General features: G+C 37.7%; 1 protein-coding gene across 1 annotated transcript in view; it reads right to left on the bottom strand.

Moving 5' to 3' along the window:
• Nucleotides 1-20,994, bottom strand: part of HHAT (hedgehog acyltransferase) — a 535,206-nt gene that overhangs the window by 121,580 nt on the left and 392,632 nt on the right. Inside the window, exon 12 of the mRNA XM_043999913.1 lies at nucleotides 12,772-12,916. Coding sequence (XP_043855848.1) covers nucleotides 12,772-12,916 — 145 coding nt within the window. The remainder of the gene's footprint in view (nucleotides 1-12,771; nucleotides 12,917-20,994) is intronic.

Below are 20,994 nucleotides of genomic sequence, written 5' to 3'. Positions count from 1 at the left end.
AAAATATTTCCTTGATGGAACAGTAAAAAGAATATAATAACTATTGCTAACTAATAATATGTGAACAACAATATAGAAAAGGAAGAGAGGAAAGTTTTGTCCAGAGGGGCGATTTTTTTGTCCTCATGAACTGACGCTTTAACATTAGTCTTGCAAAGGGAGAGCCTCTGCAGAGAGTACATGTTACAGATAGTGTATATTATAACAGAAAGGAGATAGTAAAAACTAACAAAACATATAAAGTCTCTGAGTTCTCTTGTCTTCTTGAAGTGGTAAGATGTCATCAGGAGCAAACTGGATTCTGGTCTGGAAAACTGGATTCTGGACTCTGGTCTGGAAAGCTGGATTCTCTTCTTTAACTGTTTGAATTGCTGTATTTTTACTAAACCTTAGCATAGCATTGTCAATGATCAAATTAATAAATTCCATTACGGTACAATGGCACTTAGTTTGCAATGTATTATTGCCTTGGGTACTGAGAAGGTAAGTTACACTTCCCCAAGGTCACAAGCCAATATATGACAGGGACAAGACTTCTTAGAATCAGAGATCTAGAGCTAGAAGTGACCTTAAAGGTCATCTAGCCTGACCGTGCCCCCTTTTTACATTCAATACTAGTCTTCCTGACTCAGAATCCAGCTATCTACCATTCCACACAGCTTCTCTTATCCAAGATTAACTCTACTAATAATCTTCTGATGGAGACCTACATAACATGAGGTATGAATTTTCATATTACCTTCTAGTCACCACTCATGTTATTTTGAATGACAAATATCAAGAGAGGTATTAAACAAAAAGATGTATGCTAGCCCAGGAAAATGCCATTGTCATGGAGATTTCATGTGTATAGTCCAAAAAGGAAAGGGAAAGTTCCTAAATAGCAGGACCTCCAGATGGTCATATTTATGAATGACATTAAAATGATTGGATTAAACCTCAATATACTACAGGACCTGCATGGTGAGATTAAAGATTACTTAAAGACTAATCCTAATAACCAACCAAGGCAGGTAAAGAATGTCTATTGCTCTGATAATGAGATGAAGTTAGGTGGGCAGACCATGGAATTAATCTGTCAGAACATATATTTTGGATAGGCACCAAAGACTCATAATTAGCATGTCCCAGAACTGAACAGGAAGAACAGAGTCTGGAAAATTTTGAAGCATCTTCAACAATCCCAAGCTTCTCATTGACATAAAAACTCATAATTGTCATCTTGGGTAAGCCTTTTCACCTCATTTGAGCTTTAGTTTCCTCATCTGTAAAATGAGGGTGTTGGGTTAGATGGCCTCTAAGGTCCTTTCCAACTCTAAATCCATGAATTTAGGCTCCTATGACTTTTTATTAAGCATTTAATCTGTTCAATCAATCTGGAAACTAATTAGAAGGTAAGCTAAGAAAGTGCCTAACATGACCCAAAGATCCCATTGTTAAAGTATGTATCCCAAGGAAGTCCCAAATACATTAAATGACTCATGAAACCAAAATATTTATCACAACATTTTTTGAAGTAGTAAAGAACTGGAAACAAGGTAGATGTCCATCAACTCCAGAATAGCTAGATAAATTATAGAACATGAACCTGATGGAATATTACTGTATTATAAGACACTATAAATATAAAGAATACAGAGAAGTATGGGAAGACATTAATGAACTAATACAAAGTGAAATAAGTAGAACTAGGAAAACAATATATACGACTGTAAAAAAATCCAAACTGAATGATGTGAAATCATAAGAACAAAAAAAATGTATAAAGGCTATATCCCCAAAAAGAGTTATGAGAAGGTACCTCCCTCCCCTTTTGGCTAAGTGGAGGACTATAACTATGGAGCAATGTATTTAATGATGAATTTAGTTGATTGTGTTAGCTTTCCTTAACTATTTTTTCCTCTTCTTTGTTGTAAGAGATGCAGGGCAGAAAGAGTGCTATATAGGGAAATGTCAGCGATGTAAATAGATTAATATGAATAAAAACAACAATTCATCTTTTTAACCAATAAAGCCACTAAAGTGATTTTCCTAAAGTGCAGGTCACACCCACTCCCAACCACTCAATAAACTCTAATGGCTTCCTATTGTCTCTAGGAACAATAAAATGATATGCTTGGCATTCAAAGACCTTTATAACTGAGCCTCTTCCTACCTTTCCAGTCTTCTTAAAACCTTACTCTCTAACACATACTCTTCAGTTCTGTGACACTGGTCTCCTGGCTATCCCACAAACCAAATGCTCCATCTCTCAGCTCTGGGCATTTTCTTTGGCTGTCCCCATTCCTGGAATACTCTCCTTCAACTCTAACTATTGATGTCCCTGGCTTCCTTTAATTCACAACAAAAATCCAACTTTCTATAGGAAACCTTTCCCAATCCTTCTTAATTCCAGTGCCACCCCTCTTTTATTTCTTATTTATCATGTATATGGATTACTTTGTGTCTATGTGTTTACAAATTCTCTCTCCATTAGATTATAAGATCCTTGAGGGAAAGAACTGTCTTTTGTCTTTTTTATATCCCCAGAATTTAGCACAGTGCCAGGCACATAGTAGGTGCTTAATAAATCTTTACCAATTGATAATGTTATGTGACTAGAAAATATGGAATGCGATTTAATATATTAATTGAATCAAATTATTATTAAATTTATCATTTATATTAAATGTGTAATTATATATTATTACATATTCTATATGTTATTAAATATATAACATATCTGGGAAATGGTTTCCCAGTTTGTACTTAAAGAGCTCCAAAGATGGACTATTTTCCACCTCTGGAGGCAGGCCATTCCATGTTGAGACAGCTCTAATTGCAGGAAATATTCCCTGACATCAAGTTTAAATTGGTCTCTTTACAGCTTCCATCAGTGCTCCTGGTTCTGCCCTGTGGGGCCAAACAGAACAAATTTAATCCCTGCTCCACATGACAACCCTTCAAATACTGGAGGACAGCACTCATGCCTCTCTAATTCTTCTCTTGTCTAGGCTAAATATACCCAGTTCCTTCAACCTATCTTCATGTGACTCAAGGCTCTTTCCCATTCTTATTTCCCTTCCCTGGATACTCTCCAACTCAGCAATGTCCTTCTTAAACTCCACTACCTAGAACTGAACAGGATTCAGGATGAGGACAGAGCACAGTGAAGCCACTACCTACCCAGTCCTGGAGGTTGTACCCTTCCTAATGCAGTCCATGATTGCACTAAAATTCACAATCATAGATTACTCAAAGGATACAAACAAGAATTAAACAGCACAGACAAGGCAGCAGTGTCTTAGGACTTGTACCAGTGGATGAGTATTCACATGAATGAAATCACAGGTCCATCCAAGCATACAAAAGTAGGGTGCTCAGTTGTTCACTCAGGTCTCAATATTATGAAATGCTTAACCTACACAAGGAGTAACACCACCTTGGGTCACCCAGGGAAGCTTGATACCTTTCTTTACTGAAATTCCTATGTAAAAGGGCACATTCTTAGCAGAGTTTGGAATGAATTCTATGTAGACATTCTTTGAGAACAAAAGACTTTTTGACCCTATTTCCATCTCTATGTAACCATTCTAAGTTCTTTTAAAGATCTGGGTCTTACTAAAGCATTGTTGGTGGAGTTGTTATCCAACTACTCTGGAGAACAACTTGGAACTATCCCAAAGTGCTATAAAACTGTCCATAGCCTCTGACCCAGCAATACCACTACTAGGTCAGTATCCTAAAGAGATGAAAGAAAAAGGAAAAGGAATTTTTGTACATAAATATTTATCGCAGCCTTTTATGAGTGCAAAGAATTGGAAATCAAGGAGAAGCCCATAATTTGGGGAATGGCTGAACAAACTGTGGTATATAATTGTGATGGAATATTATTTTGCTATATGAAATGAAGATTAGGATGATTTTGGAAAAACCTGGGAATACTTATATAAACTCACACAAAGTGAAGTGAGCAGAACCAGGAGAACACTGTAACACAGTAACAGCAATATTTTAACAGTGATCAATTGCAAATGACTTAGCTATTCTCAACAATACAATGATCCAAGATAATTACAAAGGGATCATGAAAAATGCTATCCACCTCCAGAGAAAGAACTAATGGACTCTGAATGCAGATCTAGGCATATTTTTTAAACTTTACTTTCCTTAGGGTTTTTTGGGGGGGTTTCCTTAGGGTTTTTTTTGCAACATGGCTAATATGGAAATATATTTTGCCTGACTGCATATGTATAGTCTATATCAAATTGCTTGCCCTCTCAAGAAGAGATATGGGAAGGATAGAGAGAATTTATAACTTAAAACAAAAGTTAAAAATTATTTTTATATGTAACTGAAATATATATATGTACACACACATATATATAATATACACACAACACACATGCATATATATAAATATAAATATAAATATATAAGGATCATATATTTAGATCTGGAAGAGACCTAGCAGGTCAACAAGTCAAATCCCTAATTTTACAGATGAGGAAACTGAGACATAGACTAAAATCACACAGCTAGTGCATGTGTAAAGGGGAATTTGAACCTTGGCCTTTCTGACTCTGAGATCAAGAACACTACCCACTCTACCAGGTGTAGTAAACAACCATTACAAATTAAAAACAAAACAAAACAAAATTTATGTGGGAGAAGGGGACGAGAACTGTGATTTCACTGGTGAAGACATTTCTTCTATCAATGCAGATCAGCATGAGTTCTGCAATTTATAATCATAGAGAACTGCATTTTGCACTGAGAGATTTGCCCAGAGTCACACAGAAATTAACAGAAGTGGGGCTTGAACCCAGCTTTCTCTCTAATTAGTAGGCCAGATCTCTGTTCAGTACTCATATTCCATAGCAACAAAAATCAGGGAACAGATAACTCCATTGGTTGTGATCTTCCCTCTAGAAGGAAATAAGCTTCTCTTTTCCAATCTCAGGAGCAAGGCTGACTGATTAAAAACCATTTACAAAAGTATCACCCTTCACCAAAAATAAATAAATAAATGAATGAATGAATAGATAAATAAGTAAATAAATGAATAAATGAATGAATGAATGAATGAAATGAAATGAAATGAAATAAAATAAAATAAAGGGGGCAGCTAGGTGGCGCAGTGGATAGAGCACCGGCCCTAGAGTCAGGAGCACCTGATTTCAAATCTGGCCTCAGACATTTGACACTAACTAGCTGTGTGACCCTTGGCAAGTCACTTAACCCCAATTGCCTCACCAAAAAAAAAAAAAGTAACACCTTAGGACCCCAGAGAGCAATTCTGTCTTTTCCTCAAGGGTGTCTTAAATGTTGACTTAATTTGATTCAATTCAATAAATATTCACTGGCCTAGGAACTGAGGGAAATACAAAATTTAGATAAGACATAGTTCCTGGCCACACCTACTCTTACAGATGAGGAACCTGATGGCCAAGAGGTGAAGTCACAAGTTCATAGTTATTTAAAGGCAATCCTGGAATGAAGTTGACCCAGATCTCCTAATGCTGTGTGTGTGTGTGTATGTGTGTATGTTTATACACACACACACATAGACATATCCACACAAACACACACTTTCCACTGCACCATGTCAACTTTTCTTGGGTTACATAGTGGGGAAAAAAAAAGTCTGCTTCGTATTAAAAGAAGCCCTGTAAAACCTTACAGAAAATAGATTGGAGACTTTTAAAAACTGCTGCTGCCTGCCTTTGCAGCTAAGCTAGAAGCAAAGCAAACCCTGTGATTAAAACCCTGAACTGAAAGGGGAGTGTTAGATAACCCCATGTCATCTCCTTAGTGCTTATAGGATGCAGCTGGGACCATCTCTCCATGCAAGGACCTGAATCCTTAGTGCCCCACTTCACTCCCCACCCCAACCCTGCAAATATCTACCTTTCATTAGCTGTGAGGAATGCAGGTCTCCCAAATGACTCTTTGCTTTCCAAGGCCTCAGACAAGTCATCTTATAATCAAATCCTCAGGGCCTTCATTGTGGTGAAATTTTATTAAAATAAGGACCTTTCTAGAAATCACATTCCCAGAGTGAACTGGAAAACACAAAACTGATGCTCAGTCTCAACTTGAAACTGAATGCTGCAAAATCATAATGACCAAGCTTGGCTCCCAAAGTAGATGTGAGAATGCACCTTCCTCTCCACTCCTACCACCAGCTTCTTTGAAGAGGAGGGGGGATATGGATGTAAAATACTACATGTAATATCAGACTTCTCTGAAATGTTGGCTAGTTTTAATGAACTTCTTTTTTCTTATTTTTAATTGTTAGAAGCAATTGCTCTCTGGGAGAAGGAGGAGAAATGTCAGGAAATGTAGGTGGTATCAAAACAAAAGATATTAATACAAATCATTTAAAACATTTTAAAATGCTCTGAATCTAAGAGGAAAGAGGGAAGCATCAAACATTGTTCCTTTCTCTCTTTTCTCCTTCAAGTTATGCGATCTTTTTGTGTGTCACATCTTTTGGTCAATGATTTAGGAGTTTAGATGCATTGGCAGGGGGTGAGGGGGTTAAGATGAACTCAATTCAGTCCATCTCAAGAATTTCTTAAACATCTACTATGTATAAGGCATATATCAAATACTAGAAAAAAATGAAACAGTCCCCTCTTTTAAGGAGCTTATATTTTGTTAAAGGGAAACAACAAGCAAATAGACAAGTGAACACAAAATCTCTATATAAAGTAAATAAAAATAATTTGGGTAAAAGTAAATTAAAAGTGTGTTGGAGGCAGCTAGGTGGCACAGAGGATAAAACACTGGCCCTGGGTTCAGGAGGACCTGAGTTCAAATTCAGCTTTGGACACTTGACACTTACTAGCTGTGTGACCCTGGGCAAGTCACTTAACCCTCATTGCCCCACCAAAAAAAAAAAAAAAGAAAGAAAAAGAAAAAAAGTATGTTGGGATAGAATATCAACAGCTGGGAAGAGGCTTAAAAATGTTTTATATAGAAGGCACTACCTGAGCTGAGCTTTAAAAAGTCTAAAAGGCAGAGGTGAGAATTCCAGGTATGAGCATTTTAGGTATGAGGGACAGTGCAAAAACTCAAAGGTGGGGGCTGGAATCTATCTTACTTAGAAATGCAAGTAAGCCAGGTTTTTCTTCCTTTCTTTTAATTTCAATTTTGTTTTCCATTCCAAATTCTCTTCCTTTCTCAACCCCTCCCCCGCCAATTCGGAAGTGAAGAAATGTGATACTCTTTATACATATGAAGTTACGCAAAACATTTCCACATTAGCCATGTTGAGACAAAAAAAAAAAATCAAGAAAAATAGAAAAAAAAAATGATGCTTCAAGCTGAATTCAGATGCCATCAGTTCTCTATCTAGAAGTAGACAGTATTTTACATCACGAGACAAGCAGGTCAATTTGACTGGAACATAGAGCATGTGCCAGGAACCAGGCATACCATTTCACTTCCTCTACCAATGAAGGTTGATCATTTCTCTGCAACTCAAAGTCATAGAGAGTTGTCTAAAGCATTGAGAAATTAGGGTACTTGTCTAGGATCACACAGCCAGTAGTTGAACCTAGCTTTTCCTGACATCAAAGCCAACGTTCTATCTATGATGTCATGCTAACTCCCATCATAGGTAATTAGTTTGGTAAGACAGGTGAAGCCTTTGAATCCCCAGCAACTAGTCCAGTGCCTATCACATAGTGTGCCCTTAAAGATGTTTATTAGTTGATTGGTTGATTGATTAAGCTTTCCATCAGAAGATGTCCACTGAGTGGAGCTGAGCTGGACCTGACTTCAGGTTTCATTCTCCAGGCTGGAGTACCAGAGACCCATGGGACAACCCTAGGGCAAAATTCCATGAGGACACAGTACAAGGCAAGGTCAATTGGCATGTCCAGACCTAGACTAACTCTCACCTGGTGGCAGGACAGCTGGAATCTCTGATTCTTAACCTACTTGAGTGACTTTAAATCTGGCAGAGAAAGAGGACATTTGATGATACATGCTTTGATTTTGCTGAGAGGTTGGGGTGGAGTTTATGGCAGTCAGATCATATAGCCACTAGTCACTGAAGAGCTCAGTTGTTGGTTGTTCCTTATTTGGGTATAAGAAATGGTCCTTCCCATCCAAGGAGTGTCTCTCTTTCAAACCTATGCACCCATCCCCTCTGTTAAAATCTGTTAAAGCTTTTTTTTTTTTTTCCCAAAAGAACAATGAGCCGATAGCCAAAAGGTCACCTTGCCTATTGTCTTCCACTCAATAAGAGCTAATTATGACAGTGAGGTGGAGAGATGAAGGTAGAGCAATAACTTGCTAGCAGAACCTCCTAGTGTAAGGCTCCCCAGTCCTGCCAAAGAATCATTGTTGGTCCAGCAGCCCTTACTATGCTATTTATTTCTGCCTGGAACACAGCAAAGGCCTCCTCTGGAAACCTGAGGAGGTAAGGAGTAATAGACTAGGTATGGCAATTCTCTGCTCAACCACTTGGGAAGACCCTTGCCAATGAAAATCAACAGGCAACAGGCTACAGCACTGGGGAGGGAAGGGTTAGCAACTGAGAAAGTCAATCTGTTCTCTTAAAAATTTGGGAAGTTGGGCAAAAAAGCACGATGTCTGAGTGCTTCTAATTCCCTCAGGGAGCTGGTGCAACTATTAGTCACAGCCTCAGAGAAGAAATCTTGACTATAAATAAACGACAATCAACGAATGACATGATTTTTCTCACCAGAACTTCCAGAACTTCCGAGTAGACACCTCCCTTATGTCAACACACAGCTGCCCACTTAGCTTAGCTGGCGATGCTAAGCTGATCCATTTAACGTACAGTTAACTATGAGCCCCAGCCAAACAAATTTGTATTAATTGGGGGAAAAAGTTAAATGTTAGAGACTAAAACTTTGGAGCCAGCTGATATTAAATTGGATCTTTGCAGCAGGCAGGAATGGTGATCTTTGAGCCTCTATGCTGAAAGTGGGATCTTGTAAGAGCAGTGATTCTAGGGGGCTTCTAAAATGCCAGGAGGTTTTTTCAAGGAGCTAAATGGAGTCACCAGTGCGGGCTGGGCTACACATACACTAAAGGATCTTGAGAGAGAAAAGGAAATTATAGAAGTAATAGCAAGGACAGGAAAAATGGTATAAAAACATCTGTTGCTATGATCATCTGAGATATTACTTGACATTAAAATGATAGAAGCATAGAGTTAGAGCAGAAGGTGTCTCAGAAGTCACCTAGCACAACTGATTCTATTTATAAATGAAGAAACTGAGGCCAAGAAAGGCTAAGTGACTTGCCCATAGTTATAAATCTATGATAGCTAGCATTTATATAGCACTTTAATATTAGCATAGTGCTTTACAAATATTTTCTCATTTTATGCTGATAACAAAGTTGGAGGTAAGTGCATTTTATGAATGTGGAAACTGAGTCAGACAGAGATGAAGTGACTTGCTCAGGGACAGACAGATACTAAAGATTTGTGTCTGGATTTGAACTAAGGTCTTCCTGATGATGGGTCCCACACTGTACCCACTGCATCACCCATATGCTTAAACTAAGTATCTAGGAAGTGGCAAAGTCAAGATTTTAGTCCAGCTTCTTTGACTCCAAATCCATTGCTTTTTCCATTATGCCATACTTATGCCTCATTAAATGAAAATATCTAATTAGATGCATGAAAATGGGTGCCTCTACTTAGTGTATAGCACACATGTTCAGTGATGATCAATGAGCTTTTTTTTTTACTAACTTCTGTATAGGCCATATTTCTTGAATGCATATACAAAGGCTAGATGTTGGACTTTAGATCAGAAGACCTGGGTTTAAATCCCACCTCTGATCCTTGTTGCTGCACGACCATGGACAAGTTTCTTAACCATACTGAGTGCTCAGGCAGAGCTCCCAACCTCACCAAAGTATTTGACATGAGCATGATGAATTTGACAATATGGGAATGGTTTGAGATCACATTCCATACTCTGGATGCTGGTTTGTCCTAGAAATTAAAGAGTATGCAGAAATAAACTCAGATCTAAAAAACTGGAAAAATTTTAATTGCTCATGGTAGGTAGAGCCAATATAATAAAATGACAATCTACCTAAGTTAATTTATTTATTTAGTGATATACCAATCAAACTATCAAAAATATTTTATATAGCTAGAAAAATAATAACAAAATTCATCTGGAAAAACAAAAGTTCAAGGATATCATGGGAATCAATGAAAAACATATGAAAGGTGGTCTAGCAATACCAGATGTTAAAACTATATTATAAAGCGGTAATTATCAAAACACTCTGGTACTGTCTAAGAAATAGAGAGGTAGATCATTGGAATAGACTAGATAGAAATTACACTATAGTAAATGACTGTATTAATTTAGTATATGATAAACCCAAAGATCTAAGTTTTTGGAACAAAAAATTCATTATTTAACAAAAACTGCTGGGAAAACTGGAAAACAGTATGGTAAAAAACTAGGTATAGACCAACATCTCACACTGTATACTAAAATAAAGTCAAAATGGGTATATGACTTACACATAAAGGATGATACCATAAGCAAATTAAAGGACCCTACAGGAAAGTATGAGGGGAAGAGGATATGGAAGGAAGGGTGAAAAAAAGGGAGCGCAGAGGGGACAGTCAGAAGTAAAACACTTTTGAGGAGGAATAGGTTAAAAGAAGATAGAAAATAGGGGCAGCTAGGTGGCGCAGTGGATAGAGCACCGGCCCTGGAATCAGGAGTACCTGAGTTCAAATCTGGCCTCAGACACTTAACACTTACTAGCTGTGTGACCCTGGGCAAGTCACTTAACCCCAATTGCTTCACTAAAAAAAAAAAAAAGATAGAAAATAGAGTAAATATCATGGGAAGGGAATAGGATGGAGGGAGATAGTTATGATGATTGATTATAATGGCAAAACGTTATGGTACCTACTTTGATGGGCTAATATGAAGAAAATTCTTTGTCAAGTTCAAGGTACTTTATTCAGGTTATGATGAACAGGATATTATCAGAAAAACCTGTGAAAGACCAACATGAACTAAAGCAGAGTGAAATGTACTGTATACAAAATAACAGCAATAGTGTAAGATGATCTGCTGGGAAGCAATGTGGTTATTTTCAGCATGGCAATGATCCAATATAACTCTGAAGGACTTATGAAAATGGCAAAAACAATTACAGAGAAAGAAGTCATAGTATCTGAAAATAGATGGAAACACATTTTTTTTTTAATTTTTCTTTTCCTCTTTGACAATTCCTTAATCTGAAGTTTGAGGGTTTTTTTGGGTTTTTTTACTATTTTCTCTCACAACCTAGCTAATGTGGGAATGTTTTCCATGACTCAGATATAACTTATTTTGAAATGCTGGAGTTTGAAATGCTGGGTGGGGTGGTGGGAATGGAGGAGGAATAGAAGTTGGAACACAAATTTTTAAAAATTGATATTAAATTTGTTTTTACATATATTTTGGAAATAAAATTCTATTCAATAAAAAAAAATTAAAAAGATCATGGAATTGTTTATCTGTCAGATTTATGGGTAGGGGAAGAATTTAGAACCAAAGAAGTTATAGAGAGTAAAATGAAATGTAAAAGAGATCATTTTGATTATATAAAATTACAAAGCTTTTGCACAAACAAAATTAATGTAACTAAGATTACAAGGGAAAGGAGAAAACTGGGGAAAAAATTTTGAAACAAATATCTCTGATAAAAGCCTCATTTCTCAAGAATTGAATCAAATTTATAAAATTTATAAAAAAAATACAATTCATTCCCCAATTGATAAACAGTAAAAGGATATGAACAGGCAGTTTTCAGACAAAGAAATCAAAGCTATCTACAATCAAATGAAAAAATGCTCCAGATCATTATTGATCAGAGAAATGCAAATTAAAACAACTCTGAGGTATCACCTTACACCTATCAGAGTGGCAAATATAACAAAAATGGAAAATATTGGTTGTTGGAGGGGATGTGGGAAGGCTGGGACACTAATCCACTGTTGGGTGGAGTTGTGAAAAGATCCAACAATTCTGGAGAGCAATTTGGAACTATGCCCAAAGGTCTATAGAACTGTGCATACCCTTTGATCCAGCAATACCACTGCTAGGCTTATATCCCAAAGATATCCCCAAAAAGCAAAAAAAGACTTATTTGTACAAAAATATTCCTAACAGCTCTTTTTGTGGTGGCTAAGAATTGGAAATCAAAGAGATTCCCATCAATTGGGGAATGGCTAAACAAACTGGGGTGTATGATGTGATGGAATATTATTGTGCTATAAGAAATGACAAGCAGGATGACTTCAGAACGGCCTGGAAAGACTTGTATGAAATGATGTATTGTGAAGTAAGCAGTACCAAAAGAACATTGTATACAGAGACAGCAATATTGTTTGATGAAGAACTGTGAATGACTTGACTATTCTCAATAATACAATAATTCAATACAATCCCAAAGGACTATTGATGAAGCATAATATCCATCTCTAAAGAAAGAACTGATATTGATGAAACAGACTGAAGCATGCTATTTTTCACTTTCTTTCATTTTCCCCTTTTAATCAGGTTTGCTTATTGCTTTATCATTGGTTACAAAATGATAAATATGGTAGTGTTTTACATAATCACACATGTAGAACCCATATCTGATTGTTTGCTGCCTCAGGATGGGGGAGGAGAGGGAGGGAAATTGGTTTAAAAATTGGAACCCAAAACTATAAATAAAAAAGTTTATTATTTAAAAAATAAAGAGTCCTTTCCAGAGCTACAAAGCCGCATGACTTACCTTGTAAAAAGATTCTATTCCAGTAGATTTTTCCAACTTCATTTCCCCCAAGAAACACCAGGTTGGACAGAATCAGCATTGATGTGGAGGCACCAGCCAGAATGGCATGTAGTCGACGGCGAGCTTGTGGGGAGAGATGCTGAGCCTGTCCCAAAACAACCAGGAAATGTTTATTACTAATAGTAAAAATCAGGAAGGCCTGAGAACACTGGATTTGCAGTGAGGAAACTTCAGTTCAAATACTGGGTCTACACAGGGTAGGGGACATTGATCTCCAGTCTTAGTAAGGAGTAAGAAGGGAGGATCAGCCCTTGAGAACCCAGAGTTCTTAATTTGATGATGAAGCATCAGAGTAGAGCTTTAGTGCAGGGGGAGGGAGACAGGTTAGCCTAGTGGATAGGACACTCTACTTGGAATCAAGATCTGGATTTAAATCTCACCTCAGACACTTGCTAGTTCTGATGCTGGACTAGACTAGCAACCTCTATCCATCTCTGTTTCTCTGTCTTTGTGGGGGTAATATAATAGTACCTATACTTCACAGGGCAATTGGGAAAGTGGAATAAGATCAGAAATAGAAAGTGCTTAGTAAATCTTAAAGTGCGATGTAAATGCCAGCTTTTAAAAAAAGGCTTCTTATTTACTACTTGGTAATTTTTAGCAATTCACTTTTATTCCCTGGGCCTCAGTTTCTCATTTGTAAAAACATGAATTTGGAGTAGATTCCTTAGAATCTTTAATAAAATTGAAAATAAAATTGAGAACAGCTCTAGATTTTATTATCCCCATAAACAGAACTTTTCTTTAAAATTTGTTAGTATCTTTGTTTTTACAATGCCTAAATTTCCCTATCTTCCTCCTCTTCCCTGAGTCAATCCATGTAACAAAGGATTTTTTAAAGAAAAAAAAGCAGAAATAAATTCTTTAAAATCAATGAATATATTGGAAAAATCTGAAATCATAAAATATCCCAAGCAATGGATAAAGAGCTGAGTTTGGAGTCAGGAAGACCTGAGTTCAAATCTTTGCCTGACTCTGGGCAAGTCACTTAACTGCTATCTGCCTGAGTTTCCTCAACTATAAAACAGGATAACAACATTTACTTTCCAGGGATGTTTTGAGGATTAAATGATGTATTTGTAAAATGCTTAGCTTAGTTCCAGGCATATAGTAGACATTTAATATGATGATGGTGGATGATTGTTGCTGCTGCTTGCTCTCTTTCTCACCTTCCCCCAAGAACCCTCTTGCTTCTGGAGAGGTGTAGGGGGAACTATCTTGTTAAGGGCTAAAATTCTAGCTAGTCTGTCTAAAATATCTAATGAGTGGTCGCCAATAAATTATAAGCTTTAGCAAGAGTTAGACTTTTAAGCATTTATTAAGGAGAATAAGATTTGGTAAAGAGAGAAGAAAGGCCTAGATTCCTCTATCTATTAAAGGGAGAGCACATTTCTAGCTCCGCTCTCCACCAGAGTCCAAAGGAAAGAGCCTGAGGACCCAGCGCCAGTCTCTTCCTTCCTCCTCCCACTAGCCCGTGTCACTTCCTGATGCCAAAGAAAGACTCCTGGTCTTGCCCTCAAAGACCTTTGCTTCATGGGCAGAACTCTTTACAGTAAGGTCCTCCAGCAGGTGGCATTATTCCAATCATTCCAATCTTCATATCTATTCTCTGGGGCCAACCATGTTCTTTATAATTTTGAAATATTAATTTGCAATTGGTTGTGGTGGTTATATTCTTCCTTTATATTGTTGTAGTCATTTTGTATACTTTTTTCCTGGTTCTGCTTACTTCATTCTTCATCAGTTCTTATAAATTTTTCCGTGATTCTCTCTATTCATCATGTTTACCATTTTTATAGCACAGTAATATTCTATCACCTGCATGTGCCACAATTTGTTTAGCTACTACCTAATTGATAGGCTCCTAATGATTTATACTCCTTTGCAGACCTTTTCTCTTAATATGTGTAATCTTTTTGGAATGTCCCTACTTTCAGAGAAGTCAACCAATTCAAATGGCTATTAAAATGCCTAGCTCCTCCAATAGATCTTCTGGGATTAATCTGAGGAGCAGAGATAATCTCTCCAAGTTCACCACGCAAGTGCTTTCCATCCTCAAAATGCACTTACCCATGCCACATAGAAACAAATCCTTTGCCTGTCTGTGATTTAGTTCATTTTTTTCTGACTTTTTCTCTAGCTTCTCTGCATGTTTGTGTCCAATTCCAAACTCTAGGGAACCAAAACTACTTTAATCAATTATTCTCTATAGTAACTAGCACAGCCCCATGTGATCTATGTTAGTTGGCTCACTAAGTGAGAATATGGTGCTAATGAAGCCAAAAGCATAAGTCTGATACACTCTATTCTTCATTCCCCAATTCATTCTGACCTCAGCCATGGTCCTCAGATGTGCAGAACATAAATCTCGTGGGGAAGATGAAAGAATATGGATTGCATTCTCACCACCAGAAAAATGGCTCAGAGAACATGTCAGATTCACATATAACGTAGTCTTTGATAAACCTAAAGACTCCAGCTTCTTGGATAGGAACTCAGTATTTGACAAAAACCACTGGGAAAACTGGGAAGATAGTATGGCAGAAATTCTGCATAGACCAATGGGTACATGATTTAGACATAAGAGGTGATACGATAGGTAAATTAGGGGAGGAAAGAATAGTCTACTTTTCAGATTTTTGGAAAGGAGAATAGTTTATGACCAAACAAGAGATAGAGAATATTATGAAATGCAGAATGGCTGATTTTGATTATATTAAATTAAAAAAGTTTTGTACAAAAAAGAAGCAATGCATCCAAAATTAGAAGGGATGCAGAAAGCTGGGAAACAATTTTTATGGCCAGTACTTCTAATAAAAGCCTCATTTCTAAAATACATAGGGAACTAAATCAAATTTATATGAATCCAAGTCATTCCCCAATTGAGAAATGGTCAAAGGATATGAACAGGCAGTTTTGTTTTTCTTTTTTTTTTTTTAGTGAGGCCAATTGGGGTTAAGTGACTTGCCCAGGGTCACACAGCTAGTAAGTGTTAAGTGTCTGAGGCCGGATTTGAACTCAGGTACTCCTGACTCCAGGGCCGGTGCTCTATCCACTGCACCACCTAGCTGCCCCGCAGTTTTCTGATGAAGAAATCAAGCTACCTATTCCCATATGAAAAAAATGCTCTAAATCACTATTGATTATAGAAATGCAAATTAAAACAACTCTAAGGTACCACCTGACACCTATCAGATTGGCTAATATGACAAAAAAGGAAAATAATAAATGTTGGAGAAGATGTGGAAAAATTGGAACACTAATGCATTGTTGGTGGAGCTGTGAACTGATCCAACCATTCTGGAGAGCAATCTGGAATTATGCCCAAGGGGCTATAACGCTGTGCACACCCTTTGACCCAGCAATACCACTTTTGGGTCTTTTTCCCAAGGAGATCATAAAAAAGGGAAAAGGACCAACATGTACAAAAATATTTATAGCTGCTCTTTTTGTGGTGGCTAGGAATTGGAAACTGAGGGGTTGCCCATCAATTGGGGAATGGCTGAACAAGTTGTGATATATGAATGTAATGGAATAAGATTGTGCTGTAAGAAATGATGATCAAGTGGATTTCAGAGAAACCTGGAAGGACTTACATGAACTGATGATGAGTGAGATGAGCAGAACCAGGAGAACATTATACACAGCATCATCAACATTGTGTGTTGATCAACTGTGATGAACTAGATTCTTCTCACCAATGCAATGGTACAGGAGAGTTCCAGGGGACTCATGATGGAAGGGGATCTCCAAATCCAGAAAAAAAAAAGAACTGTGGAGTATAGATGCTGATTGAACAATATTATTTCTTTTGTTTTTGGTGCTGTTGTTTCTCTATTTTGAGGTTTTCCTTATTGCTCTGATTCTTCTCTTATAACATGACTAATGCAGAAATGTGTTTAATGTTATTATATATATATAACGTATATCGGATTACCTGCTGTCTAGGGGAGGGGGGAGGGAGGAAGGGAAGGAGAAAAATCTGAAATTGGAAAGCTTGTATAAACAAATGTTGAGAGCTATCTTTACATGTAACTGGAAAAAAATAAAATATTTTTATCAGAAAAAAAGAAAAGCCATAAGGAAGGTTATATACAAACAGGCACTTTGATAAATGATCTTTTTGTCCTAATTTTAAGTAACATAGTTTGTTGTTACATTTTAATAACTGACAATTTATATAAATAAACACATCAAAGATCTGTGGTTTTTATCAGTGTTGGATAATAATCCCGATGTAGAAACTCCACTATCATAAACAGCAACCTGTCTGACTTACAATGTAATTCCTAAGCAATTAAACCAAAGTTTTCTAACTCCAAGCCCAGCACTCTATCCATTATGACATGTATTTTGAAATTTGCAAAGCACTATACATTTGTTTGTTTTTTTCTTAATAGTATTTTTTCCAATTGCATGTAAGGATAATTTTCAACATTCACTTTTGGAGGTTTTCGAGTGCCCGAAATTTTCTTCCTCCCTCCCCCTTCCCCAGGAGAGCAAGCTATCTGATATAGGTTATATATGTACAATCATGTTATACATATTTCCATATTAGTCATGTTGTAAAAGAATAATCAGAACAAAAGGGAAAAACCACAAGAGAGAAAATGCAACAACAACAAAATAGAGTGAAAATTGTATGCTTCAATCTGCATTCTGACTCCATAGTTCTTTTTCTGGATGTGGAGAACATTTTCCATTATGTGTCTTTGGGAACTGCCTGGATCATTGTATTGCCGAGAAGAGCAGAGTCTATCCCAGTTGATCATCACTCAATGTGCTATTATTGTGTACATGTATTATTTCATTTGAGCACTGAAATACTTCTAAGACTCAGATACTATAGGTGCTTCACAGAAGCACCAATTTAGAATACATTTGGAAGGTATCTCTGAACCCATCAGGACTGCCCCCTTCATTATATAGATGAGGAAACTGAGACCAGAGAGGTTAAGTAGTTTTTCTAAGGTTACATAAGTAGTAAATGGTGGGAATGTGATTTAAAACTTAGGTCTTCTGATTTCATTAAAAATTTTATTTTTTAATTTTTTAGCAACGAACATTTATTTTATTTTTCCAGTTACATGTAAGGGTAGTTTTCAACATTCATTTTCATAGGATTTAGAGTTCTAAATTTTTCTTCCTCCCTCCCTTTCCTCCCCCCTCCACAAGACCACAACGAAGTTATTATATATGTACAATCCACAAGTGTTCTTTTTATCAGTTCTTTCTATGGCAGTGGATAGTAAGGTTCCTCATTTGTCCCTTGGGATTGCCTTGGATCATTTCATTGCTGAAAGTAGTTAAGTTATTCACAATTGCTCATTGAACAATACTGCTGTCACTATGCACAATGTCCTCCCAGCTCTGCTCACTTCACTATACATTAGTTTATGAGTCTTTCCAGGTTTTTCTGGGATCATCCTGTTTGTCATTTCCTATAGCACAAGACCATTCCACCACAATCATATATCACAGCTTCTTGTCATTCCTCAATTGATGAGCATTCTCTTAATTCTCAATTCTTAGCCTCCACCAAGAGTTGCTATAAATATTTTTTGTACCAATTTCCCCCCTTTTCATCTATTTTCATTACTATTGTTAACTGCTTCCTTTCCATCCTATTTCCTTCCCCATGATATTTATTCTATTATCCATCTTCTTTCATCCTATCACTCTTCAAAAAGGGATTTGCTTCTGTCTGTCCCCTCCCCCACTCTGCCTTCTTCTTTTGCCCCTCTCTCTTTATCCCCTTCCCCATCTATTTTCCTGCAGGGTTAGAGAGATTACTCCCCCAATTGACTGTGTATGTTATTCCCTCCTTGATCCAATTCTATTGAGATTGAGGTTTGAGCCAATGCTGATGAGTGTTAGGCTCATTTATTGCCCAAATTAAATAGATTACTCCACCCAGTTGGGTAGGTGGTATTAGTTCCTCCTTGAGGGCAACTCTGAGGAGTTTAAGGTCTTTGAGCCTTTTCTGATGAGTGTAAAATTCATTTACTGCCCTGCTCCTCCCTCATCTCTTCCCCAACTCATAAGTCTTTTCCTGTTTCTTTTATGTAGGATTTCATCTCTGCCCTTCCCCTCCCCCAGTGCATTCCCCTTGCCCCTCAATTTAACCCTAAAGATGTCATAATGGGGCAGCTAGGTGACACAGTGGACAAAGCATCCACCCCGGACCCAGGGGAACCCACCCAAAACCTGCATGACCCCAGGTGTGTCCCCCAACTCCAATTTTTTACGGTTCTCTAGATCTTGTATTTAAATGTCATATTTGCCATTCAGTTCAGGTCTTTTCATCACGAATAGCTGAAAGTCCTCTTTTCATTAAAGTCCCATTTTTTTTTTTTTACTATGACAGATTATGCTCAGTAGGTGATTCTTGGTTGTAATCCCAATTTCTTTGCTCTCTGGAATATCATATTCCATGCCCTCTGGTCCTTTAATGTAGAAGCTGCTAGATCTTGTGCTATCCTGACTGGGACTCCACAGTACTTGAATTCCTTTCTTTTGGCAGCTTGCAATATTTTCTCCTTGACCTGAGAGCTCTGGAATTTGGCTATACTATTCCTAGGAGTTTTCCTTTTGGGATCTCTTTCTGGAGGTGATCAGTGGTTCTTTCAATTTCTATTTTATCTTCTGCTTCTAGAATTTCAGGTCATTTTGCCTTGAGAATGTCTTGGAAGATGGTGTCTAAGTGCTTTCTTGATCATGGTTTTCAGGTAGACCATAATTTTCAAATTATCTCTCCTGGACCTATTTTCCAGGTCAGCAGTTTTTCCCAGAAGATATTCACATTGCCCTCTAGTTTTTTATTCATTTGGATTTGCTTTATTGTGTCTTGGTTTCTCATAAAGTCACTGGCTTCCATTTGTTCAATCCTAATTCTTAGCTGTTGACATTTTTCTCATGACTTTCCTGCAGGTCACCCTCATTTCTCTTTCCATTTTTTCCTCTACCTCTCTAACTTTTATCTTCAAAGTCCTTTTTCGAGTACCTCTATGGCCTGAGACCAATTCATATTTTTCTTAGAAGCTTTAGATATAGGGGCCCTGATGTTGACATCCTTCCTCTAAGGGTGTACCCTCGATCTTCCTTGCCACTGAGACACTTTCTACTGGTCCTCAACTTTCTCTGCTCACTCTTGCCTTTCTTTTACTTGGCTTTTAGACTCTTTGAAGTGGGGAACTGTTTCCAGGCTACAGTATCCCAACCTTCAGAAGTCCAGGTGTATGATTTAAGTAGTATCAGGATCTTCACTTCACCTGGCCTGTTCCCTGGTCTGTAGATGACCCCCATACCAATTTGCTAATCAACCAGCTTTGTGTGTTGTGATTGTCAGCTCTGAGCCTGTGCCCCTCCGCGACCTGGGCCACTGCTACTCAAGCCTACCTCCTTGTTCCCAGCAGGGGTGTGAAAAATCCAAGTTCTGCCTCAGCACCAGGATAGACCCCTGTAGTTTCCACCTGCCCAAGGGCTCAGCCTTCTCACCAGGACTGTGAGCTTAGTTCCAGATTGACATTGGTGCTTCAGCTGATTCAGAGGCTCTGGGGGTCTCCTTCTCTGGTGAGGCCTTCCTGAGACTGGATCTGTGTCAGGGTGAAGGTGGGATTGGGCTCCACTCCTGTATCAGCACAGCAGCTCCCTCCTTATGACCTTCTAAGCAATTCTTGGTTAGAAGATGATTTCAGCACATTCTCTGTGGGTTTTTGCTGCTCCAGGAATTGTCCTATAGCATTATTTGGATGTGTTTTTTGGAGCGATAGTGTCATGAGTTCGAGAGCTCATTGCCTTCAGGTTCTTCTGATTTCAATCCAGCACTTTCATACCATGATGCCCCTGAGACTGATATTTCCCCACTTTAGGATGAAGAATGAGGCCTAGAGTGGGGGAGGTGATGTTCCAATGGTCATCTAGCTAGTAACTATAAAAGGTGTGATTTAAAACCCAGATCTTCTTGATTCTGTAAACCTTGCAAATGGGTCCAATGACTTGATTGTATATGTTTGCTATCTAAGAACCAGCTTAGGTAAATTTGGAGATGCTAATCACAAGATCAGTTTTAGGGGAGGAGGGAGGAGTTTGGGGCCATGACAATACTAGAACACATTCTAAATCTAAGAGGAGCTGCACTGGTAGTTTGTATTAGCAAACCCA

This window comes from Dromiciops gliroides, chromosome 4, assembly GCF_019393635.1.
Source record: "Dromiciops gliroides isolate mDroGli1 chromosome 4, mDroGli1.pri, whole genome shotgun sequence".
In the NCBI taxonomy this organism is placed as follows: domain Eukaryota; kingdom Metazoa; phylum Chordata; class Mammalia; order Microbiotheria; family Microbiotheriidae; genus Dromiciops; species Dromiciops gliroides.
Note: the sequence above shows the minus strand (reverse complement) of the source record. Positions and strands in the feature narration are given on the sequence as shown.